The following is a 26,682-nucleotide window of genomic DNA, read 5'->3' on the forward strand; positions in this document are numbered from 1 at the left end:
AGGCAGATGCAGGCCTTGGCTAAAATCTTAATCATATGAACCTCACAAAGTGTTTTTGGCTGGTGTGCTGCAGGAGTGATTTGTTCTAAGATGAGGATTCCCATACTATGTAGCTGTGCTTTGCTGTTTAGTGAGAGGCGGGAATAAGAAGTGAGCAGGAGCAGCTAAGTCGTGTTCCTAGACTTTTTCCACAGAAAGATTTGAGTAATACATGGAATTTAGTCTGATCATTGAAATAAGCCTCTTTCCTCAGAAGTAGGGAACAAAGGGGAGATTGGCTTCTTGAGGCACAGAAGGGTCAGTAACTCCTCAACTTCCCTCCAAGTTGCCTCTACAAAAGTTACAAAACATATTGGTCGCTTTGGGCGTTACATTGTATGTAACAGTTCAAAAGAAGTGATGTTCATTCACTGCTAGTGTTAACTGTAGAGAAGATCAAACTGTTGGAAGAGAACAGAATCAGCTGTGTTTTAACATGCGGAGCTCCAGGCGTCCTGCAGCCTACTGTTGCATATTAAAGTCTTACATTAGAAGATAATGTAGTATATAGTTAAAATCTACAAAGATGTCCAAGAGCTTTGTCTTTGTTAAGGCAAAGAGTGAGGCAGAGAAGTTTTAAAAAGCCAATTTTTAGAATATAATGTGATGCATTTGACATAAGCTAGCTTAACAGTTTCCACCTGAAGGTATCACCCCTGTTTTACAGAGAGGTGAAATGACTTTCCCGCAGGGCTACAAAGCAACAGTTGGGAATAGAATCCAGCTTTTGAGTCCCAGGGCATGTCTGTGGCGATCAATGCACTGGGGGTCAATTTAGCAGGTCCAGTAAAGACCCTCTAAATCGACCACAGATTGCTCTCTGGTACTACACTGGAACGAGAAGCATAATGTAAGTCGACGGGAGAACGTCTCCCATCCACCTAGCGTAACGTAGACACTGCAGTAAGTCAACCTAAGCTACGTCGACTCCAGCTAAGTTATTCATGAGTTGCGTAAATTAGGTTGACTTACCCCCATGGTGTAGACATGGCCCCAGTCCAATACCTCCCTGGGAACTTCTAGCTGAATGGAATATTAAACTCAAATTGACCTTTAGAGAGAGGGTGGACAAATGTTAATTTTTTTCAGTGAGTTAAATATCTGCACACTGGCATGTAATGAAAGGGTTTTAAGCCCCCTTTCAGAAGGCTTAGAAAACAACTGGACTGTATGTGTTCCATTTCCAGCTACTGGGATTAGCGAATGTGAAAAGGAATTTAGGGAGAATTTAGAAAGTGTTAAATGAGGTTCATCCTCAGTCTCCTAGGAAAGAGGTCACCTGCTTGGAGCTTTTCTAACAACTTAGCAGTATTAAAAAGTTACTCAAATACATTTATTCAGTCAATCACAGATGAAATATTGTACAAAAATCAAATGCACAGAGGGGAGGCAGCAGCGGAGAAATGCAGCATTAGGATTCACTCTCATCAATGTCATTGTCTGGAGCCATCTCTTCAGCCTCATTTTCTTGTTGCTGTTTCTTCCAAAGTTTAGCCATAGCAAGCAGTTTGAGGTTGGGCTGGTTGGCAGCATCTTCTGGAAAGATATAATCATAGTATTCCTCCCAGCCAGCGTCGGACTAGAAAAGAAAAGTACAAGCCCCAGGTTAGTTTATTTAGTCTGAACGCATGCTTTCACAGTACGTTGCTGGAGTACTCCGAATACTCCTCTCTAACAAGCATGGCAATAAGGACTAAATCAGAACTGAGGTTTTTATTCTTCATTCATTAAATGACTGCTAAAACTAAAGAATCAGTGGGGCATGGAGTCCACTGCCCATTAATGTTGCTGCTTCTCTTACATGTAACTAAAAGGGAGAATGCATACAGAACAGAGATTTGAATATACTTCCTTAGCTTTATTCTCAGAAATAACACCATGCATATAGTTCAACTACATTAAGTTTAGTCTCATAGATGCATTATTATAATGTATTGTACACAAACAACTTTCTGTGATTGGAGGTGGCATTTTATTTTCCCACCCTTTACTCTTACCCCATCTTCAGCCTTTAATTTTCTTCTCTTCTTGACTTTGTCTGGCATAAGTTTATCTACTCTCTCTCTATTACAATCTGTTCCAAACTCCTCTTCAAAGTTTCTCCAGGATTCCAGAAGCATGAGTCTCTCCTCCTTCTCTTCACAGTTTCGCATTGTTTTATTAGCCTCTTCATATACCTGTCTGCATCTTATCAAGCTCTCCTCTTTTCCTGCAGAAAGTTCAAACTGAGCAAAACTGATCCATACCTAGGGGAAAAGCAGAGCAAAATCTAATGGAAATTTCGCTGTGAAAACGTCATTAAAATAAAAACCAGGAGGATGTGGCCAAGCTGGAAACCATTTGTTAGTTTCAGCACTTTTTCAAGCTTTGTAAACAACCAGCTAGACAAAACTCATGTCAGAGTAAGATTTGGTTAAGGCCCCATTTTAGTACTGAAGAATATTCTGATTTTACAGCAGAGTACCATTGTCAATGTTTTTTTTTTTAAAAGAGGGAAGTGATTTCAACAAGGCTGAAGGTCATCTTTGCAGAAATCTTGTATCAAATCCTATCTTAGAGACTCCACATAATTATAAGAGGGGTAAGACTAGTGTTTTGATTCATTCCATCTTTGGGCTTTCTACTCAATTTTCTGCCAGTTTTTGTAGCCTGACCATAAGAAACTGGATTAACACTCCCAATTCATTTTCTGTAAGCCACTTAGTTAGTTGGTGGCAATTATTTTTGGTCATAATAAACCTGGCTGAATTTAGTCAAATTATAGATCTAAATCACATTGCTAAGGCTGGTCGTTTGTCACAGCGTCTGCAATTTTTTGAGCAGTTAAAAAAGAGGCCGTGGCTGCTCAGAAGAACAGATGAGCTTCTGCAGAACTGATTTAGTTTTTTCTCTTTTTTAAAATTAATTATATAGCCATTGTGGGGTTGTCAAGATAATCGTTCAAATGTGGGAAGCCTAGGAAACCTGGCAAAAGAAGCAGTGCTACCTCTAAGTCCTAGTAACCCAGGGCTTCTGCAGAGTGATCCTTTTTTTAAATAGAAAGCTATAAAGACATCTCTTATCTCTAAACGAGTCATTTCACAATACTAACCTTTTCCCTTACTTATTCCCAATGCCCTGAGTCACGAAAGTCCCCACAGAATAATGTTGATAGCTACTTCAGTGGTATGGCATTTTAAAATTAACTGATATTCCTTCCCCAATGTAGGATTCTGACTCTGGCACACAAAATATTGGGAATCATTAAGAAAGGGATAAATAATAAGACAAAATATACTGCCTCTGTATAAATCCATGGTACGCCCGCATCCTGAATACTGTGTGCAGAGGTGGTTGCCACATCTCAAAAAAGATATATTGGACTTGGAAAAGGTTCAGAAAAGGGCAACAAAAATGATTAGGGGTATGGAATGGCTGCCGTATGAGGAGAGATTAATAAGACTGGGACTTTTCATCTTGGAAAAGAGATGACTAAGGGGGGATATGGTAGAGGTCTATAAAATCATGACTGGTGTGGAGAAAGTAAATAAGGAAGTGTTATTTACTCCTCATAACACAAGAACTAGGGGCCACCAAATGAAAATAATACACAGCAGGTTTAAAACAAACAAAAGGAAATATTTTTTCACACAACACACAGTCAATCTGGAATTCCTTGCCGGAGGATGTTGTGAAGGCCAAGACCATAACAGGGTTCAAAAAAAAAAAAAACCTAGATAAATTCATGGAGGATAGGTCTATCAATGGCTATTAGCCAGGATGGACAGGGACTGTGTCTCTAGCCTCTGTTTGCCAGAAGCTGGGAATGGGCGACAGGGGATGGATCACTTGATGATTACCTGTTCTGTTCATTCCCTCTGGGGCACCTGGCATTGGCCACTGCCGGAAGACAGGATACTGGGCTAGATGGACCTTTGGTCTGATCCCGTATGGCTGTTCTTATGTATGATCAGTTGTGACTACACAAACATTACCTTGACATGCTGTGTCCGCTGAAGCAATCTGCGGTAAAGGTTTCTTGTTTTCTCATACTCTTCTTGCTCAATTTCAAAGTCAATGTAGGATTTCCAAAGAACCTGAGAGAGAATGGGTCAGTCTTAGATCAAAACTCTTGAAGTTATGATTGTTCAATGCACTTCATAATACAAGCCTTAAGAAGTTATAGAGATCACCAAACAGAAAGGTAGCCAAATAATTTTCAACATTAAGGCAGTACTAGGTATTACTGTCACACATAATATCACCTCTAATCTATAGCTCTAGAGGTAAGGGTAACAGGACAAAGGCCAAAAACCACTATCACAAACAAGGGAATCAATAACTGGTTCTGGGCTGAATGAAACATTGGGGTTCCAAGAGAAAGTGACTACATCAAATCATTAGAATATAGAGGGAGGAAAGAGGCTGAAAAGAGATTTAAGAGGCAAAGAGTCGGAAAAACGTGAACAATGAGGCAAAGTAAACCATTTGATGCTCTGCTTGCTTTTGGACTGATTGAAGAGAGGATGCTGGAAGACCACCCTTGATATTTCAGACACAGAAGCACAAGATCACAAATGTGGGGGTCGGGATTTTTGTTCTAAGGCAAAACTTGTGGCTTTGTGAGCTGCTTACACTTATATGGAACATTTAATATAATGAGAAATGTGGTGGATTATAAATTGCTCAACAGACACTATCTCAATAATGGGAGCATTGTCCAAATTGAAAGGTGAGCAGTAGAAATAAGTGGGGGAGACATTAATTTGCCATTGCGGTACTTAACTTGAGGCAATAGGAACTGGAGAGCGACAACATTCCAGGTATGAAAAGGAGGGATGTAGTTGTATATAATTAGCTTATAAATGACGGCTTAGGCCCATGAGGAGAGAATATGGAGAACTTGAACAGACATCCTATAAGTAACAAATTATTTGAAGATACCCTAGAAGACTGACCAGCTATATAAGGATTAAACTACAAAACACTGGAGTGCAGCCTTAGAAAAGCCATTATGTGCTAAGCAACAGAAATAGGTAAGCTGTAGTGTCCAAAGCATCTAAATTGGTAAGAACAGAAGTGTGAGCTATTTTATTTTACAAATATATGTATTGCACCATTTATTTGTGTGTGTGTGTGTGTGTGTGTGTGTGTGTGTATATATATATATATATATATAAAAAGCAAACTTGATACTATGCAACCCTGACTCTAGCATCCTCATATCGAATACTACGGCAATAATTTCAAAAATAAATAAATGAATAATCTTTGGAACTCATGGCCACAAGATATTGAGGCAAAGAATCCAGAAAAGAATTAGACACATATAGAATACCCAGTTATACTAGCTAGGATGAGATATAAGTAGTGTCAACTCTCATGCTACAGACACAAGCCAATCACAAACTGCTTACATTAGAAAATTATTCCCTTAGGCATGTTACACCACACTTGTTTATTGTGGACTTATATACCACCTGCTGAAAATGTAGCTGAGCACTGTCAGAAATTGGATGCTGGATTAGATGGACCACTGGTCTGATACACCAGGACAAGTCCTATGTTTCAATTAGCACAGGGGTGGGCAAAGTATGGCCCGTGGGTCCAAGCCCTCAAGCTCCCCCTGGGGAGCAAGGTCTGGGGCTGCTCTGTGCATCTCCTGGAAGCAGCAGCATGTCCCGCCTCCGGCCCCTATGTGTAGGGGCAGCCAGGGGGCTCTGCGCTGCGCGCTGCCCCAAGCACCGCCCATGCGGCTCCCATTGGTCAGGAACCGCATACAATGGGAGCTGCAGGGGTGGCACCTGCGGATGGGGCAACATGAAACAGAGCCGCCTGGCCACGCCTCTGCGGAGGAGCTGGAGCAGGAACATGCCGCTGCTTCTGGAAACTGCTTGAGGTAAGTGTCACCCGGAGCCTGCACCCCTGAGCCACCCCCTGTGCCCCAACCCCCGCCCTGATCCTCCTCCCACCCTCCAAACCCCTCAGTCCCAGCCCAGAGCACCCTCCTACACCTCAAACCCCCCAAAGCCTGCAGTCGGAGCCCTGACCCCCCCCGCACCTCACCCTCCCTGCCCCAGCCTGGAGCCCTCTCCCACATCTTGAACTGATTTCTGGCCCCACCCCGGAGCCTGCACCCCCAGCCAGAGCCCTCACCTCGTCCCGCACCCCAACCCCAATTTCGTGAGCATTCATGGTCTGCCATACAATTTCTATACCGAGATGTGGCCCTCAGGCCAAAATGTTTGCCCACCCCTGTATTAGCAGGTTAGTTGATTTTTTTCCCCCCCAACCATCCAGTGTGTTGAGGAATAGGTTACTTCAGAGTTCTTCATATACCCCCTTACCTCTGGCATGTCTAACCGAGGTTGACCAATAGCCAATTCGTATATTGCCCGGGCTCTGTCAGTATCACCAAGAATGGTTTCTAACTCAGCAAATTTAATCCATGATGTGCAGTTTTCAGGTGTGAACTCTAGGAATTTTTCATACAGTTTCCGGCAGCGATCGAACTCCCGCAGTTGCAGCTCCAGTTCAATGTAGCCTTTAAATAGTTTGTTCTTTGGGCATTTACCTATGGACGTTCCCTGTAAAATGAAAAAAACAATAACTGCTTATGCCATCTCTCTGAAGAAATGCTTTTTTCAATGTCCATTTACTGTTCAGTACTAGCGTTTAAATTAATCTTTGTTTAACTACAATTTCTGTTGACTACTCCAATCAGGACTAGTGTGAAATCTAACTAGTAATGATTCAGCCAGATCATTACAAAACTAACATGTGCATAAAGTATCTAAGTGCTCTGAAGACAGAAAAAGTATAACTTGTTGCAGACAGTGTTCATGTGTATAATGTTTCTTCATGAGACGACGTCACTCAAAACTGAGCTTACGCAAATGAGTGCTTCATCTTCTGAGTCTTGAGACTGTTACCATACAGACAAAGGATGGCTCCAGCCTCTAATCCTCCAGGTAAGGGGTCCATAAATATATTCAGAGTGTGAACCACATCTTAATAAATATGGTCTCAGGGACCACCTCCCCTCCTACTCACACTTGCACAACCGCCGTTGGGTGCCTACAGTAATAACTACCAGGAGAGGTAAGCTTAGAAAAGTACTGAATGTATTTTAGCTCCTTTTAATTCACTTTAGGAGCTGAAAACAAGTAGAACCACCACCACCACCATGTGCCCAGCCATGATGGCAAACCAACAGGTAGCATTCTGTGATTCATAGTTTGAGAACCTCTCAGATTAAACAGGTTCAGATAGGAGTGCTTGAGGACAGGGAAGAAAGGGCAAGCTACGTGCCTCCTGCATTATCGGACTGTTATATTGGAAGAACAAAACTCACGCCCCTCCCCAATCACTTTTGAGGGAGGCAATGAAGGCAAGAATATTCAAATATTCATAAAATGCACCCAGTAGCTTAATCTCTGCCCATGAGCTAACGTAACTGACTTTTTACACCAAAGTCCACACACTCCCTCAATATAGTCCCCCACAAAACCTTCCTTACACTTGGGGGTTTTCTACTTGGGGTGTGACTCTTGTGCATTTTCTATCAATATACTCACTACAAATCAAGGAAGCCATAAGTCAAGCTAGCATTAGCATTCAAGTCACATGTATTACCAATCAAGTCATCAGTTCCAACAAATGACTACCCATGCTGCACCCACCCAGTTCTTTCCTCCATTTCTCCTACCAGTACTTTTGTTTTATCCATATGAAGCTCCAATTTGCTGTCAACCAAGTCCTAATTTCACACAAATACTGGAAAAGCAAAGACCCCACACCATATGGGTCCAATGAAAATGAGGCAGAACAGTGTGTTATCTGCATACTGATGACAACTCAAAAGCCTATCTCTCCACATGTGGGGGGGTGTGTGTGTGTGTGTGTGTGTAAAATCTTCAATCGAAAACAGGCACAGTTTCCCTAACATACCCAAATAAAAAACAGGTCTTTGAAAGGATCAAGGAAATCTAAGATTTCTAAATGGGATCACAACTACCTCTTTAGAACCTACTAAATTATCTACCCCCAAATGGGAAGGTTAGAGACAGTGATAATTGGTGAGACTCCCAATGTGAAGAGATGGCATCTTGAGCAAAGCCCTAACAGCAGCACAGGACAGATGGCAGACTGTCCTCCTGCAGGGAGGCATTAACAACTTCACAATGGACTTAACCCTCTACTTCATTTTACCAGCCAAGGGCAAGAGTCCAGCTCAACAGGCAAAGCTCCCCCAGCATTTCAGTGATCAAGCTAGCACACTCAGCCAAAGAAGACATTCATATTTACTCCAAGCCTGCTCTGCCACTGTAAAACACAACAAACCTGATCTGTTTTATCTGCAAAGAAACAGATGTCTCTTCACACCAAGAAGAGTGACTCAGTCATTACCAGACTAGTTTTCCCTCAGTCACAAGTAAAATGCCTCAGTTTTTAACCAAGACTACTGGAAAACTAAGAGTGGAAGGAAAGGGAGAGATTTTCATTTAAAAGGGTCTTCTATCAAAGCCAACTCCATCTTTGGAAAGGCACTAGTGTGTTACTATATTTGGCAAAAGGGCTTGCTGCAGTTTCTTAAGAGACTGTCCAAAGTCCCTAGTATCGCTTTAGCTAATATTCTGGATGTTGCACTCAAAACTCCCAGGAAACAAGGCCTGTTACATGGATGCTCAGAGTTCTCACAGATCAAGGGTGGTTTTTAAATGTTTTCAATTTCTATACCAATTAATACTCTTTAAGCACAGAAAACTGATTCTCTGGCTTCTCAGCCGAATGCTTTCCAGCTGAAACAAATGGAGCTCCATTACTTCCAGCTATTATCCAAACCTCTAAACAAAGCCATGCCTGCCTTTACAATACGCACAACAACATATATGGGATACATGCAGGTCTCCAATAGGCGTAGGCATTTTGATTTGCTTAGATGAGTTGTAAAGAAGAGACTTTTTCAAAATTCTTTCAACTCTTGTTACCCCTAAAATTCTTAATTTCCTAAAACACAATTCAGTAATTACCCTCTTGTCTTCCTTTACTTACCAAAGCTCTTCTGGCAAATGGAAGATTTTTCTGTCTTATTTCAAACTGTGCATACAACAGCCACATTTTGGCAAATGTAAACTGGAAGAAACAAAAATCAAGACACATTTGGCTTAGATAGATTCTTAGCAAATAATGCTACTTATGTAGTTTCAGAAATTATTTCAGTTTTTTACTGATTGTGTAGAGTCAAGTAATATTACTGTAACTACATGGATAGTCTTATTTGAATTAACATTATTATTTTGATGAACAGGTGAATGTTACACAATCCAAAACAATTTATCATGACAAAAACAATTTATTCATGACTCTGATAAGGTGTTCACCCCACACTGGCAGAGAAGAGGTCAATAGAGTCTAGGGAGGCTGTGTAGGAAGCAGCCAATTAGAGGGAAGCTATATGGGTCAGCCTATCAGGGCCCAGCAGGCTCACATAAAAGGGAGATGCAGGGCAGCAGAGCAGATTCAACTGGCGTTGGAAGTACAAGGAGTGAATACTGCATCTTTAGCAGGCTGAGACCTTGGACAGAGCAACTGCTGGCAGAGACCATGGAGCAAGAGGAGCTCCTTGTTAGCTTCCAGGACTGAGCAGCTGAGTGTCCTGAGGAAGGTTAAAGAAGGTACTGGTGCCAGGGAGACACAGCAGCAGTGGGAGGAATAAGAGGGCTGGGACCCAGAATAGTGGGTGGGCCTGGGTCCAGCCCCTGTTGCCACTGGGGAAGTGGCTAGACTATAGAACTGAGATACCACTCCCAGAAGGGGGGGAAATGAGGACAGTGACATGGCCAGAGGGCCGAGTCATGAAGAGGACACTGTAGTACTTGGACTGAAGCCAGTTAGCAGGTGGTGATGACAATGGGCAGGGCACCACCAGGAGAGGGTACACTGGGTAGCAGAGCTAATCCCTGTGATGGCCAGCAGGAGGTGCTGCGCTGGTGAGTGAATCCATGACAGTGACTGGCAGAAATTGTTCTCCCATAGGAAGAATAAAAGCTATAGTTTGCAAATTAAGGCTTTTGAGATATATCTTTAAGAACTAATAGAATGCATAGATTAGGACAATGCCACAAGGGAAGAGGAACTGACACACAACTGTTTCCAACAGCCATATACACACAAACTAAAATTAATTTCTTCTTACAAAACAAATCAAGTTCATACTATCTATACTAGGAAAAAAGAAAATCAAAAATGTAAAGTCTTGAGTCCAAATAGACCAGGCTAATATATGGAAGGTTCTTCTTTAACTGTAACATTAAACTTTTTTAATTTAAAAGCAAAACAAAATGTACATCCACATTTTCACTAAGACACAAGTTCCATTTTGTGAAGCAGAATAGCATCTTCTCTCTATTTCACTAGTAGCAGCTTTAAAAATTTTTTTCCCATTAAACGAGGAAACAGGGCTTGTATGGGGACAATATTAAGCAAGTCATTAATATGCTAGACTGTACTTTGATTGCTGTAACAAGGTGAAATAATGTGTTAACTTAATGTTCTGAGAAAAGAAGTGAAAAATACCCCAACGACTACAATTCCTATATTAGGAAATACAAGTAACACATTTGGCCTGCTGTTACTCATACACCATAAACGCCTACCAGATTTCTATTAGGCCAACGTAGGCAGCATTTACTGATTAAAAGATCTCCTTTTTTAAATAAGGGACTAGAATCCATTTCATAAGAGGCAGAAACAAAATGCAGAGAAGGAAAAAGTAGTGTTTTTATATCTAACACGATGCTGGAAAGGAACCTAATCCAAATCCAGAGTAACCCTCTCACTCATATTCCAGAACAAAGACTACATGACCTGTGCACAGAATCACCAACATACCCACTTCTGCGGGTCTGAGTCCTGCATCCCCTGCTGACTGACAAGGGAACAGTTCAATTGATCTCTTGTTACCAGGGAGGAGCATGTAGACCTGGGCAGTATAGGGGTAGGTAATCTCCAGGATTTTGAATAGTGTGTTTTGAACTATTCTGGGTTTTGCACTGGACCCATTAGAAAAGTCATACCTTTTTGTGGGGAATGAGTTCCACACATGCTTGATATACTTGTCTGGTTCGTTCTGGATCCTGAAAGGACAAGCAAGCTGGGTTAAATATTCTATGCAACATAAACATTACCGAAACTAAGGAATTTGTGGAGGAGTAGGTTTAAGGCTAAATGTTTAGAACTGTGCAAACTAAACTTTTTTTTATGCACACAACTCGCCCACCCATTTGTGTGCACAAATCTAAAAAGCTGGCCCTTCAAGATTTAATATTAGATTCAAGAGTACAGACCACTTTTTAGACCAAAGTATTATGGTAAGGGTTACAGACCTTTTACCCTCATAGTGGGAATATTTTTGTAGAAGAATAGCTAAGATGCTATGTAATCATATTAAACAAAACTTTAAAGCAACTACAAAATGATTGATTATAAACATGGAAAAGGAGGTTCTATTTCCAATAGTAATTTATATCATTTACTCAATGTCTGAGACCAGAGTAAGAAGGATTTCAGATATTCCCTGCAAGAGAGTCATTTTTAAAAGAGTTCTTTTACTGAATTTGAAAATGCTACCACAAAACGTGAATTCAGACAACAGCCTGCCATGGGTAATTTAGCTAAGCCTGAGGTGGCTTGGTTCTACCTTTTCTATACCAATAGGTTATCAGTATGGATTGGGGAAAATGTTGAAGGATGTACCATTAGCAACTTCACAGTGTACTTCTGCAAAATGACTGTTCAATTCATGGCAGATTACCAGAGATAGGCATATAATTTTAAATGTCTATTCTAAGTACAAAGGTTAATTTTTCAGAGAAAAACGAACAACAACTCTACCTAGAAAGTCAAACCCCATTTCAGTTTTGAAATCAAATGAGCCAGTATATTTTGCTTATTTAATAAGAAAAACTCAGAACCAGACAGCAACTTAGTAGGTCGCAGACAGATGTGGAAAAAGAGGAGACTCATGTTTTTACCTTTGCCTCCAGTTCTTCATACAATGCATAGTTGATCCAGAGATATATGTATCTCTTCCAATGTCTCTTCTCTTGAATTGGTGGAACATTGGCAATGGCTCTTTCATAAACTTCACGTACGGTATCAGGATCTGCATCACTTTCAACCAACCGCAAGTAATCAAACCATGCATCGTAATTGTGGGGATTAGCCTTCCGGAAAGGGATAGGAGACCATTTCATTAATGCAATTATAACACAGGTAACTCTCCCTATAGTTTAAAGCAGAACTGTGTAAATCTGTAAACTTGTACATCTAGGTTTTTTAAATTAATATATTAATGAAAGGTAAAAATGTGTGTGTCTAAGTCATGTAGGCATTTTTGCAGATTTTACTCAGATTCATGAGGGTTAAATGAACAAACTAGAGTGGAAGAAGAATTGTCACCATTGTATAGCTTCAGCAATTCAACACCCACATTTAATAGAAAGTGGGCATGCCAGATTTTCCCCCACCACCCAAACATATTTAGACAGAACTAAGATGTTTTGTAAATGTCTGTGGACAAGTATACGAACCAAACTTAAATCTAATAACTGACTATCAGCAATAGTGCTATTTGAAAATATAGTAACTATGTTCCAAAAGGAACAAAATCCTGGTTTTGATTTATATTTGACTAACTGGGTTGTCAGGCAGGTGTCAGTCTATGTGATATTACAAGTACTAAGGGAAGTGAGGAAGACAATCAAAAACTAATTTCATTCCTTCCCTCAATCTTTCCACTTAAAAATTTGAAAATATAACTCCTCCATTGCATCAGTTTCTTGGCAACATCCTGGTGGATAAAGAAAAAATTTAATTCATATCCTAGCAGGTAATTTTGGAATATATCAAGTTAAGGGCCAAAACACTGATTTTGAAGCATAGACCCCAAAGCTGATAAATACCCAGAATGTTTAAGTTTCTAGATGAGAGGGAAAGTTGTCAGGTATAACCATCAGTGAGACACATTAAATATTTAAAGCCAGTATGCAGTTCTAACCATTTAATAAAAACCCAAAACCAAACAAACCCAAGATTAGCTAGTTTTTGTTACACTTTCTATAGTTAATGTAGTGGAACTGAATCTATCCCACTCAACTGACATGTATCCCCTGTAGCCCAATTCCCATTAAATCCAACAGCTAGACGTTTTAAATGCGGTATGAGGAGCTCCAGATAAACTGTCATATCACTTGCAGATAAGTTACGATTAAATTAAAAATTCAATGGTTTCATATGACCAACACATGTCCTTTAAAAGCAGTGCCTCAATACCATGAGACACACGAGAACCTCGTTCAGCATTGCAGATTGGAAAGTGTACCCAAGCATGTTTACACATCTGTAAGCCTCTAGATTAACACTTACCTTCACTTCCTCTTCGTACTGGAATCTCCTTTTACTGACAATAATGTCTTCAATGCCTCTTCTGTCTCCATACTTCTTTTCAAAGACGGTGTAATTTTTGAAGAGTTCTTGGGCCTCCTGTTTCGGAATTCTATCCAGGGCATATTTGTAGATCACTCTCACCCTCTCAAACTGAAAACATGAATACATGACAAATCAAAGTGATTTGTACTACATTTTATAAAACATCTCCTTTCTTCCGGTCTCCGTAATCCATAGCTAGTGGTAGATTAGTTAGGTAAAGGCTATTTCAATCGCTCACTGAGTACACAGCAACTTTCAAATATAAATGTGGTTTTTTTAATCACAGGGCAAACATGCATTCTTTCATGAGCTCTGTGAGGAGTAAAACTTGGAATAATTGTATTACTACCATCAATTAAGCTGATATATTACTTACTTTCAACACTGCAAAGTATGGCATTGCTATCAAAGAAAGGAGCAAAATCAAAAGCCACTAGCATATTGAAAAATAGGCACCAAATATCTGATCCTGTATCACAGAAGTAACTGGGAGTTTCCCCACTAATTTAAATGGGAGCAGGAGCAGGCCCAAGGAGAGGAAGAGAGAAAAAAGCCTTTTACCTAATATACAGGAAAACCAGAGATGCAGATGCCTCAGTGGGTTACTACAGAGAGAAAATGAAATGGGGAATACAGCAGAAACACACTCTGGACTACTTTGTTGCGCAGTAAGTGTATAAGTTTTAAAAACATATCAAGATGCTCTCTAGGGCAGGGACTTTGTTTGTAGAGCATCTAGCACCATGAGGTCATAACCTGATTGGCCTCTAGATGCTACCACAATTTTAATTAATAGTAACATGCAAAACTTGTTTTTCATATTGCTGTTAAGTCAACAATCATGATATGACAATGTTAAAAAAACATAACGATAAGCCACAATCCTTGCCTTGCGCCACAAATAAAAACCTACAACAAGCACCTATATGGTAACATCTAAGGGGCTGGAAATCTGACAAACAAAGCAAGGGTCATTGGTAGGAGATAAAAGGATGCTTTGATGGGGAAATGTTTTATGGCAAGCAGGGTTCACACAGAAGGAATCTAAAACATATCAAATCAACAAGAGAAAATTGTACACTAAGACATAATGTAATATACCATTGGCTCTAAGTACTGTTTTTCCTAATGAAACTTCTCTCCAGTTTATACTTTTAGACTGAATCCACGCTTTATAAAAATCTGACATTTAAACCAAGAGCAATGAGACACAGCGTATCTTTACAGGGTTCTTTAGGCTCCCTAGCCTCCTAGCTTATCACAAAAGCTCTACAAGTGGGCAGTGTTTGGTGTACACCAGAATTAGAAAACATTAAGAGTTAGAATGAGGAACATGGTATGAGGTACTGTACACAAATCTGTGCAGAAAAGTAGGTACTGAGCCAGACTCTCAGCTGGAGTCAGTGAGTATAAAACCATGCTGATACACCAGCTGAAGATCCAGCTCATACCAGCTATAAAATGTTGTTAACTTGGGGTCCTATTTTTTCCCTGTGTTGGTCCCACACACTCTCCTCTCGTTTAAAGTTTCAGGCTAATTCTTTAGTGGGTGGATTTTTTATTTATTTATTTATTAACTTTTAGGATGCGTTTAGCGTATTGTTACTAACGCTCCAGGTGGGACACATTTTTATCCCTGTAAGTTTCTCATATATTGGGTAAAAAGACAAATTTAGGCCATGATTAGAGCCCTGTGCAGATACAAAATTTGTATCCACATCCAATCCACAAACATGGGCTGCAGATATCCACAAATTTGCAGGGTTCCTGCCATGATCCTGCAGAAACTTACCCATGTGAGCGTTCCCATTGAGTTAATCCCATTAGTTCATGTGCATAAGTGTTTGCTGGATCAGGGCCCGAGTCTCTTGATGGCAAGCAATAGTATCTTGCAGAGAATAAGTTTTCCTTGATAGCAACAAAAAGCAAATATAAAAAACCAGCCTCCTTGTTACTACATTCTGAACACTAGTACGAAGAACTCAGTTAAGACACCGAGAAACTACAGCCAAAGAGAATTCTAAATGGCGCAGAGGACAACATTCAACAAGAAATCTGCATTTTTATATTCGCTCAATACACTTCAAGTCCTTACTTCTTTCTGGTTCTCCTCAAATTTTGCAAAGGCCACAAACAAATGCTCATTCATATGTTCTTCTCCAAAGAACTCCACTGCTCTCTCATACACTTTTCTTGCATGGGCAAAGTAACTGTGTTTCTCTTCAAAGCGGGCGTACTTGATCCAATTCTTAACATCAGGGTGCACAATGACAAGTACAGAAATGTTAAGAAAATGGCAACAGTTCTCCATTTCAAATTCCATTCTTCCCAGGGATCACATGACCATGGATCATGTGAGAACAATAGTTAAAGATGAACCATGCAAAGAACATGGCCAAGAGGTAGAAGAGGAGGGTCAAGGGGTGATCCACACACAGGGGGTTTTAGACTCAGGCCCTTTAGTTTTTAGGAAGAAAAAATAGTGAATAAAAAAGGAGAAAATACAAGATGAGAAGAGGAGGAAAAACTTTTAGTAGCTCTGACAGTAAGGAGGGGCAATCATCTAAGAAGAGATAAGTGACCCTCTACCTCTCAGCAATTTTTAAATGCAAACTTCCAAAGCTCTCTCATATGTGACCCACCAAATTTTATTGCAGTGCTTTGTAACATTTACTGTTTTTGTCTGTGTTGTGTTGTTGTTGTTGGTTACAGTGCTTAAACTGTCAGCATCTTTCAAGCCAAAAATATACACCTGTTGTGGCACAGTTAAATTACAAGCTCTTCCAGGACACTTATACTCATTTAACTGAATTTCACTGTGGTAAAGAAAAATTTCCATCCATGTGTACTCCTAGGTATCAGCAGTGTTTGTTGCCCACAATACAACTAAAGTGGAGAAAAGTCACATACAAATTCATGGGCATTTAAGATGGATAACAATGAAGTGTAAAATGTGGATCTAAGTGCAAGTCTCACTGTTCTAAAAAGGATATATCTCTCATAAATGGTGCGTGCCCTCTCCACCTCCTTGTATCTCAGTTCAAAGTTAATATAAGAATGCCAAGCTTGTTCCTCCGGTTGCCACTCCATCCAGCGTTCAAACACCTGACGTGCTCCAGCAACATTCCCCAACATCTCTTCCATATAAGTATACTTATACCTTTAAAAAAGGCAAACAAGAGTTATCATTGACACAACTATTTAGAAACGTACTTAACAAAATTATTATTTATAGGTAACTCTCTTTTGGCAGTATTCATTATTTGCATCACAGAATTGTCCACAAGTACCGTTGTGCCAAACCCCTACCCTGGTGAGACTACAATCCAAGGGGGCGGGGGGAAAAGAGGAGGGTAACTTTCCAATAATATGAGTCTTCTTTTTAATATTAGCTTGCAGAGTCTCAAAAAAAACTGCAACACTAGAGATGTTGAAGACTTTATTTGCACACGCAGACATTTCACTTTTTCACTAAGTGAAAGATCAATTGTTTTTATTATTAGAGGTGAAATAGTGAGTTTTACTATCTGAAAACTCACCAGAACTGGTTGACCCTGGGGAGGGTAGTGATGGCTCGATCCCAGATATTGCGGGCATGGTTAACCTGGCGGTTCTTCATTTCCATTTCTGCATACTTCAGCCAGAGAGTGACATTTCTGTAGTCCACGTCTAAAGCACGCTCGTAGATGGAACGAGCTCTGGAAAGCAAACATTGTTGAAGTAAATGCATGTATGATGCAGTTCAAGGATTCTGACAGTATTAGTTGCACATATTCTTGAAGTGCAAAATGCCCATCTTCATAATTACCTTTGTATTTCTTTTAGGCTTTCCTCCCATTGTGCGTACTTTATCCAGTTACTGATAACAGTCCTGTTTTTTCTTATATTATCTTCAAAGGTCTGAGAAGAAAGTTATAATTTATTTTTAAAAGTAAAATGTTTCTCTGTGCAAAAAGATCCAATTATAAACCAAGAGTGACGTACTGATAACTCAAAAACAAGATATCAATAGATTGGACTAAAAATCCCAAACATATTACAATTAGTTTAAACAGAAGTTACAATAACTTAACTCTGAGATCAAAATGAATAAGAGGTTTCCTAAGTCACGTACTTGAGCAGTTAAAAATATAGCTAGAGTTGTGATAAGTGTAGATCATAGGAGAGCTGTAAGCCTGTAAGAGCCTGTGTCCCTCTGTAACACCGATGGACTAACAATTATAACAACATTCAAAATTCTTATTAAAAAACCCTATGTTGAGATATTTTAATAGTAACATTAATTGAAGTTATGAGGCTCACTTTTTGCACACGAGACTGAAAATATATTAATTTGGACACGCCATATTCATTCTTTTGTGGCTATAAACTGATCACTTGGTGCAAGTATCATATATCAGATATGCCATCACTTAGTACTTCCCAATGGTCCAAACCTCTATAACATGTACATACTTTATTAGAGTTTATAGGCCATAAGAGACGCCTAGGAACTCTACCTCTTCTTGACTAATATGTTATGACTCATGTTTATGTGACCAAATGTCAGGAGGCAAGTTTTCAGTTCCATAACAAAGCATTTCCACAACTTGATGCACCAGAGATGGCACATTCAGTGTTATAGGTTGCCCCCAACCTATGTCCAACTAACATCACAGTATCATTCTTATCTAACAGATAGGTATGAATGGAGAGAACCCTTTGTATAGCCCTCAGCACAACAGGGCCCTAATCCTCATTTAGGGGCTCTACACGCTAATCTAAATTCAGATCCCTTTGGAGACTAGCTTCAATAAGCGTTCAGACACAAGACACCAGGGGTCAACAACCTTCGGCATGCGACCCGTCAGGGTAATCCAGTGGCAGGCCACAAGACATTTTGTTTACGTTGACCGTCCACAGGCATGGCCCCCTGCAGCTCCCAGTGGCTGCGGTTTGCTGTTCCCAGCCATTGGGAGCTGCGGGAAGCGGCGGCCAGCACATCCCTATTCCCTCCCTCTGGCTGATTTTTACTCTTCTTCCCTTTTTCTATAGCCTACCTCTCAAGATTCTAGCACGTATGAATAGACTCATTAATAGTATAAATATAGTTTCCAATACAAAATCATAAGTTGTACTGTTAATTTGCTACTCAATCCAAATTCTAAAAAATTATGCATTTAATTGTTTAAAGGGAACAGGTTAAGTACCCTTAAACAGCCACTTGTGGTTTTAAGGTAAAAAATCACAGAATATCTGTTTTCTCTCTTTCCACAGTATGCATCCAATGAAGTGAGCTGTAGCTCATGAAAGCTCAAGCTCAAATAAATTGGTTAGTCTCTAAGGTACCACAAGTACTCCTTTTCTTTTTGTTTTCTCTTTGAAGTTCATGAAGAATGAATGAAAACGTTCAGCAAAGTTTTAAAATATGCTAGCTTCTTAGTACTGTACAGGAGCATCAAGTCACTTGTGCACTTACCTTCCTTTTTCGAAGCTTGTAGTCATTTAGTTCTTCTTCATCTGTGATCTTTTGTTGCGGAGGTGGTGGAAGAAGTTCAAGTTCTCTCTCCTTTGCTTCTCTTAACAGCTGTTCTGCTGTGATCTGTACTTCTGCTGGCGCTTTGTTTTTCACCTTTGGAAGAAAAAAAATTTTTTGTGGTCATCTTATATTTTTTTATGGCCATAAAAAACAAAAAAAAACCCAAAAAGTTGAGTTGACCCAATGACTTAATATGTGAAATATACAAAGAAGTAGGATTTGGTGACTGGCTAAGAAATAAACAGAACTGAGTTTACAAACAGACAGGAAATAGCAACGCCAAATATCATATACTTGTTACTGTGTCCATTTCACCCCATAAAAATGTCAAACTCAGAAGCTATAACCCTACCTGGAGTGCAAAAAGATGGAAAAAGTTGGAACAAATCCTAGGCATGTATTCATGCAAGTATTTCTGGGACAGAGGTAACCAACTACCTTGGAAAAAATTTAAATACGAAAATAGATTTGGAAACCTTAGTTTGTTTATCAGATGACATGTAAAGTTGGGAATATGATATCCTCATTTTTTTAAAAATACTGTAAAGTAAAAAAATCATATCACAGACAATTTTACTTTTTACCTAGGTTACTGATAACTCCTTGATATTAAGCATAAAAGAATTTTTAAAATCCAACTTGACTATTTATGTTCTTTCTTTACTTTTAGCATTCCTCTCAGCTTGGACAATGAAAACCAATGTTGGTTGTTTAACTTTGGTTTCACATTTTCAGTACTGTACTGTGTTTTAAAACTGAAGAGCAATAATCATTTGTTTTAAAAACTGTTTGCTTTTCAAAAAAAGGTGTAAACATTCTAAACCCAAGCGTTTATAAAACCTGTAATAGCAGTAGAAAGTTTAAACTGGGGACAAATTCAGGCTGATCTCGTACCTCTGAAAAAATGTCATAAAAGCTATTGATTGGATTAGAGATACCACAACTACAAAAAGCATAGATATCCTCTGAGAGAAAAAGTAAAGTATAAAGCCAGGCGTTTCTACATTTTTTGGAATATAGAGTGAGGCTCCAATCCTGAAAACACGCATACACTTAATTTTATGCATGTGAGTAGTTTCACTGAATAACAGGATTATTCACACCCATAAAGCTAAGGACATACATGTCAGAACGACGTGGGAATTTTGTTAGGATACATTTTTGCTGGAAAATGCTGATTTGTCAAAACTAGAACGTTTCACGGAAATATATACTTTCACTGAAGTTTTTTCAGGTCCCAGATGGAATTTCTGGTCAAAATCAGAAAAAACACTCAACCAGAATAGCCAATAGCCCGATGATCAGAGCACTCACTTGGAATGTAAAACACCCAAATTCCCACTCTGCCTGATTCAGAGCAGGAACTAAACCTGGGTTGCCCACATCCCAGCTGATTGCCCAAACCACCAGAGTATTGTCTATTCTTAGATGGGTCTTTCTCAGTATCTCCTGTTGGAGCTGTTCCACTTTATATAAATTAAATATCCATTGAGCCAGAGTGAGAGAGAATGACTCTATGGCACTGGTCTTCAATTGGCAGCCCGCAGGCTAGATCCTGCCACCAGGGATTTCTGATTGGCCCACTGCTGGCATTAGCTGTTCCTTCATACCCTCAGAAGCAGCCAATTAGAGCTCCTCGGGAAACAGTAGCGCTCACTCCCCCACCCCTCAGGAGCCCAGCCTATCCTCACAGGAAGGGTTGGGGGAACTACCCCTGCTCACAGGAAGGGTGGAGAAGAAGGGTTCAGAAAGAGCCCTGCAGCTCAAGGTAGTTCCACTCCTTTCTACCCTCCTCCCTCCCTATAACACCCAACCAGAAGAGCAGGGCGGGAGGGGGAAGAAGCCCTGGAGTTGCCTGGAAGGAGGAGTCAGAGGGATAGCACTGCAGCCACGCTCCCCTTGGCCTAGAACGGTGTGTGAAGAACCCAGTAGGAGCAGAAGTGAGGCTGGAAGCAGGATGGGCTGGGCCCGTGGTTCTCAAGCCATGGCCCAATCAGCGCACAACTGTGGCCTATGTGACATCCTTAGGGCCGCACAGGTAGAGTGTGTGTGTATATACGTGTGTATGTGTGTATATATATATATATTGTGTGGACGGGACCTACAATGGTAAATAGGTTGAGAACCGCTGGGCGGATGGCGGAAGGCAACAGGTCAGAACTGATGGGAACTGGGCAGATGCACTTCCGTTTATTTTCCCTATGTTTACCATCATGTCATGTATTTAATTTAGAAATTTTTCATTTACATTTAAACAAGTGGAACTAGACTGTGTTGATACATTTCAACTTATGGTGATACGCTTTTAATCAGGCACTTAATCAAATGCTTATGCAACATAAAGTGATCAGTAATTGATGTACTTTCATAAGTTAAACTGACTGTGCAGTACTTTTTTGGGAAGGTGTGCAGGGGGAAGGAGGAAACACTGCTTGAAATGTTGACACTCTTGCACTAAGAAGGGGAAATTAGATGTCCATTAATTTCCTGTGAGGTTTAACTTCTAATTTTAATGTCATAGTTGTAATAGAATTAACATTAATAGCACGATGTTTTAATAGCATTAGTGTATTTGTATAATAATTTGTTTGCAAGATTTTGTTGTACTACTGTCCACTGGCATGCTTAACCTTTTACTTTGAGATTAATAAATAATATCCGTCACACCACTCTTTAAAGGTGCGACCCCTGGCCAATGGCAGGTTTACTACAGAGCAAACACCAGAAGAGCCCTTTGACCTGGCAAGATTTAGACACTGCCTTATTCAGCCCACCAGAAAATGTAATTGAATACCACTGCTCTACAGTGTGGTAGACAAAGCACTAAATCAGGCAAGCAGGGACCGGGACCTGGACCTGAACCTGGGTCGTCCCACATCCCAGGTGAGTGCCCTACCCACTGGGCAACTGGCTACTCAAAGAGGGGTGCTTGCTTTTGCTCACACACACTCACTTTTGAATGCTCAGGGTTTTTTCCAAATATTGAAACAAATTTTTTTTCATGAAATGGAATTCTTACTTTCTGGTCTCCCCTAAAGCACACGTGTTTGCAGGACCAGAGTTTTAGACATTCACAATTCTCGTCAGCCTGCTGAAAGTCAGATTAGCTTGCAAAGAATGGTCTGTTTGGGTCAATGGGGCTCCGTGTGGGTGGAGAAGGCACCCATGTGGGGACCGAGTCCAGGATCATGGCCTAATAAATAACTGATGTTATGGTAGCAATGCTACACCTAGCAATAATTATTGGAGGATTCCATTTTTGTTACTTTTGAATTACAAGTATTTTTTAGAGTAGCAGCTGTATTAGTCTGTATCCACAAAAGAGAAGGAGGACTTGTGGCACCTTAGAGATTAACAAATTTATTTGAGCATGAGCTTTCGTGAGCTACAGCTCACTTCGTCGGAAAGCTTATGCTCAAATAAATTTGTTAATCTCTAAGGTGCCACAAGTCCTCCTTCTCTTTTTAAGTATTTTTAAAAAATTAACGTGGATGAGTTTGCACTAGCAGGAAATTAAAAATCTAGTAAGGCCCTTAACTGGCCCAGAGCTTCATGGCGGTAGCCCTTGTGTGTACATAAAGTTCTACTGCAGTCAATGGGGAAATATGCAGGCCTTGGAGCGCTAGCAATGTCAATGGGGCACCAAGGAGGTGAAGTGTCTGCCATGGTTTAACTCAGTGTATGGTCATTGCCTATATCTGTGTTTAGTCAAAATAATGACCACAGAAGCAGAGATTCAGAATCGTATATCATCAGTCAGTACTCCAGGATTACGTTTGTCACGGTGAGGGGAAAAAGTCACAGATAGCATGATTTCGCCCTCAGCCTGCGACTTCCTTCCATATCCATGACTCACCCTGCAGTAGCAGCTCCTGTGGCTGAGCCTGGCTCCCTGCCCTGGGTATTGTGACCTGGCGCACTGGGACACAGCCCTATTCAGGTTTGACCACCCTGGTCATGATGGGGGGGTGAGGCACAAACTTCACTGAGTGGCATTGTGATCTGGTGCACAGGGCTGCAGTGCTGCTCAGGTTTGGCCCACCTGAACAAAGGGGGGGGGGGGGGGCGGAAAGAAGAATCCTGAACAGCTTTGCAACCGCACATGCCGGGTTTCAATGCCTGGAGCAGGATCATGGGCCCAGCCTGGCGTGACCAGGGGCCGCAACAGAGAGGTGAGCTTGCTCCCCAGCCTCCCCTCCACACTAGACTGGGATTAGGGTTGCGGTGCTGGAAGCAGAGGGTGCTGCTGCAGGGTGAGGAGAGGGGCATTATTTTGTTAATCAAATTTAGGGAGCAGTCACAGTAAATTTAGTGATCTGTGATTATTACATTTACCATGACTACGCTGACTTGATTTTTAAAAATGCCATGGTAAATCTGCATCTCTGTTCATGAATTATTACCCAATTGAGAGCAAAAGATTGCAACATGTTTAACCTTCCTTCTCTATGACTTTCTTAATGTTGGGAACTGCTTGTTACTTGTTGGGAAAACTGATGATTGCTAACATTATTAAAATCTAATCCTTCCAAGACTATTTATTTTGATACATTAATTCAGATGACCTTTCTGAACCATAAAGACTGAAAATCACCATAACTTGACTACATTTAAGGACACACAATTCTCCACCAGTGGTAGCAACATTGGCAGCTGCAGCATAGACATAGCTCAGGTATTTTTAACATGGTGCCATACAACCCATCAAACTGAGAGGGTTGGCTGATCATACAGTGCTCTTCATTGCCAGCTACTAAGTATGATTAAAATATAGCTTAAAAAATACATTTGATACTTTCCTAATTTTACAGGGAGGTGATGGGATAGGAAAGGGGAGTGGAAATGATCCACAAAACAGTCTCCCCATTAAAACATGGGGATTATGATGGCAGTTAAATACCCTCCCTCTGTACACTGCAGTCTCCCCCCTTGCTACTTGTGCTGTAGCCACATCAGTGGTTCCCAGGTGCCATTTTTCCAAGAGTAAACAGCTGGGATAACTTATCTGTAACCTTGAGTTCAGCTTTGTTCCCCCCCCCCCCATCCCCGGGTTGGGTTATTTTCACAATCTTTAAACTAAAAATGGCTTTGAAATTGTGAGTACATGGAATCCGGACTTGGCTTTTTAAAAGAAACATCATAGATTGGTTGAACGGAAATAGTGCTTTGTGTTAACTCCATACCAGGACTTTTCTGGTGGTCTCCTCTGTTTCCTTAATATTTAAGATTTTATTTGAAAAAAGTGTTTTTTGGCTTTTTTAATTGTTGAGAAAACTTTCCCTGGGGGGCCACGCACAACAATGGGCCACATTCAGATCCGGATGTAAGTCAGTGCAGCAGGGCTGAATTTTGCCCCGTAGGTCGGAGATGGACAAACTGACCTTTTGTATCTTCGATACCTACAACTGTTAATCATTTAAGTTCTGGTCATTTTAGCAGAAGTTTCCAACTTCTTTGGTACCATGGGATGAGGAAAAGGGGCAGCATAACAAACTTTTTTTTTTTCTCCATTGAACAAGGATGGGCCACCATTCTAAGAAATGTCCCATCCCATTGTGGTCCACCGGTATGTGTTTGATCAGATAAAAGTTAGTTTTCAAGCACCAATCATGAGAACCATTACGGAGTGGGGGAAAACACATGACTGTGTTGTAACAAAAAAAAAAAAAAGCGAGCGAGTGAGGCTGTTTCTAAAACGGAGCCCCCCCGATAGCTGGGCTCATGCTCCATGTTACAGACGACTCGCAGCAGAATACTATGTAAAAGCTGCTGTATTTCCAGCAGGGCTCGCACCAGCGACTCCCCTCCCCCTCTCCCCACTGCCCTTTCTCCCGCTTCCCCCACTCTGGTCCAACTGGGCACCCCCCAGTCCCAGGTCCCCCAAGTCCCCAGCTCCCCTGAGCCCCCCATCCCCTGACCCCCAATTCCTCAGCACCCCTGAGCTTCCCCGTCACGGGTCCCCCCCAATTCCCCGGCACCCCCAAGGTCCCCCACGCCGTGGTCACAGGTTCCCCCAATTCCCTCCGTCCCCCGCTTTGCCCCTTCTTCCTAGTTCCCCTCCCACAGACACCCCGGCCCCCGAGAACTTTCACCCCCCCCCCCGTTCCCTCCACTCTGCCTCCCCCTCCAGGCACCCCGCCTCCTTCGCCTGGGCACCCCCACATCCTACTCCCCCCTCACCGCCGGGTCGCCCCGCGGGGCTCGGTGACACCCATGCCCGGGCCCCTGGGGGCAGGGTAATTCCCCCACCCGCCCAGCACGGACCACCACCCCCCGCACCTTCGCCACTTTGGGGATTCGCTGCTTCCCGGCCGCCGTAGACGCCATGTTGCCGCCGCTGTGAGCCCGAGCTCCGTCGACCCTGCCCTGCTCTTTCACCTCTCACCCCGCGCAGCGTCGCCCGGGTCGTTGCCACAGTAACGGCGGCCGCGCGTCTCTCGGCAGTTGCCGCAGAACCGCTGCGTCCTAGGTGAGTCGTCGCCAGTTCCTCTGAGCCCTGACCCGGTGGGGACTGCGGGACGCGCCGCGCCCGACGGAACAGAGGCGACGCTCTGGGAGTGCTGGGAGGAGGCGCTCCCAGGACTGCGACGCCCCAAACAGGTGTCCCATATCGCACAACTCCCCTCAGTTTGGGACTACACCGCCCAGCATGCAATGCGCGTTCTCTCTCCCCCCCACGAAGACTACAACTCCCAGCACGCAGCGCGTCCCATTCCCCTCCTTCTCTCCCCCAGGAACTCCTTCTGGAGCCTGCTCTGTGCTGCCCCCTAACCGCCCGCCCGAGAACTGCAGCTGCCCGAGCTCCCCCAGCGGGGTCACGGGCACCCAGGTGTTGGGGATTGCGGCCATCCTACTCTTCCCTATATTGCTAGGTGGGAAGGGTCGGGGAAAGGGGTTGCAATGGAGAAAACAGGCTGGGTAGCTGCCACCTGGCTTGTCCCTTGTCCTTGCAGCCCCATGTCCTCCTGCTGTTGGCACCTGCAGACCCACGTGCCAGTGGCAAGCTGGCCTGTCAAAGGACAGTTGTTCCCTGTAGTCGAAGGGTCAGATTCCCGCAGCAGTGTAGCATTTACAGTAAGTGCAACAGGGTTACCACCACAGAATTGTCTCCAGGCAGCAGATCTCTGCTAGAGAGCCAAAGGGAAGACTTCCTGTGAGCTAATGAATTTCCCACTTGCTCTAAAATGCAGCCCAGACTGACGGCAGAGGGCCAAAACTAACCCCCGTCCAGTCCAAACCTCAGCCCAGCCCCAGAGTCCTCTCTCCCTCAAACTCAATAGTCCACTGTCAGAATAGCCCAGCGGTTTTCAAACTTTTTGAGCTAGCTCCCCCTTGAGTTACAATTCTTGGTCGCACCTCCCCACCCTAAACAAAAATAGACACAATAGCCCTCAGGTTTTCAGGATTGGCGAAGGCGTTTGCGACCAGAGCCAGTGCTGGGTGTGGAGGCTGCTGGGAGCAGAAATCGGTGCGGCCACAGTGGATGTTGACACTGACCCACAGGCTGGGTGGCCCACTATGGTGAGTTAGGGAGTGGAAGTGATACTCCCTCCCCGAGCCCTGCCTGGCGTGGCTGTTCATCCTCCCCCTGAACATTGCACTGTGCCCCCATAGAGGAGTGTTCCCCACAGTTTGAAAACCTCAGGGGTAGCCCT

General features: G+C 42.1%; 1 protein-coding gene across 1 annotated transcript; it reads right to left on the reverse strand.

Annotated features, from left to right (window-relative positions):
• Positions 1–1,350: 1,350 nt before the first annotated feature.
• Positions 1,351–25,400, reverse strand: CRNKL1 (crooked neck pre-mRNA splicing factor 1). Its single transcript, XM_077814151.1, has 14 exons — positions 25,307–25,400; positions 18,968–19,120; positions 17,318–17,409; positions 17,049–17,207; positions 16,503–16,669; positions 15,605–15,783; positions 13,447–13,617; positions 12,054–12,245; positions 11,097–11,156; positions 9,073–9,153; positions 6,366–6,605; positions 4,014–4,115; positions 2,037–2,285; positions 1,351–1,618 (listed from the first exon to the last, which is right to left on the reverse strand). The coding sequence occupies exons 1-14, from the start codon at positions 25,352–25,354 to the stop codon at positions 1,451–1,453; spliced, it is 2,061 nt and encodes a 686-aa protein (XP_077670277.1). The 5' UTR covers positions 25,355–25,400; the 3' UTR covers positions 1,351–1,450.
• Between the last annotated feature and the right edge of the window lie 1,282 nt (positions 25,401–26,682).

This window comes from Eretmochelys imbricata, chromosome 3 (genome assembly GCF_965152235.1).
Source record: "Eretmochelys imbricata isolate rEreImb1 chromosome 3, rEreImb1.hap1, whole genome shotgun sequence".
Taxonomy (NCBI): domain Eukaryota; kingdom Metazoa; phylum Chordata; order Testudines; family Cheloniidae; genus Eretmochelys; species Eretmochelys imbricata.

Bases quoted from the DNA above. Each gene is read 5' to 3' on its own strand.
- CRNKL1 (XM_077814151.1), bottom strand. From the start codon at position 25,354: ATGGCGTCTACGGCGGCCGGGAAGCAGCGAATCCCCAAAGTGGCGAAG. The intron at 13,618-15,604 runs GTAAGGACTTGA...TCATGTTTTCAG, and splicing joins TTGAGGAGAACCAGAAAGAA to TTTGAGAGGGTGAGAGTGAT. The intron at 9,154-11,096 runs GTATGACTTTTC...TGTTTCTTCCAG, and splicing joins AACTCATTCCCCACAAAAAG to TTTACATTTGCCAAAATGTG.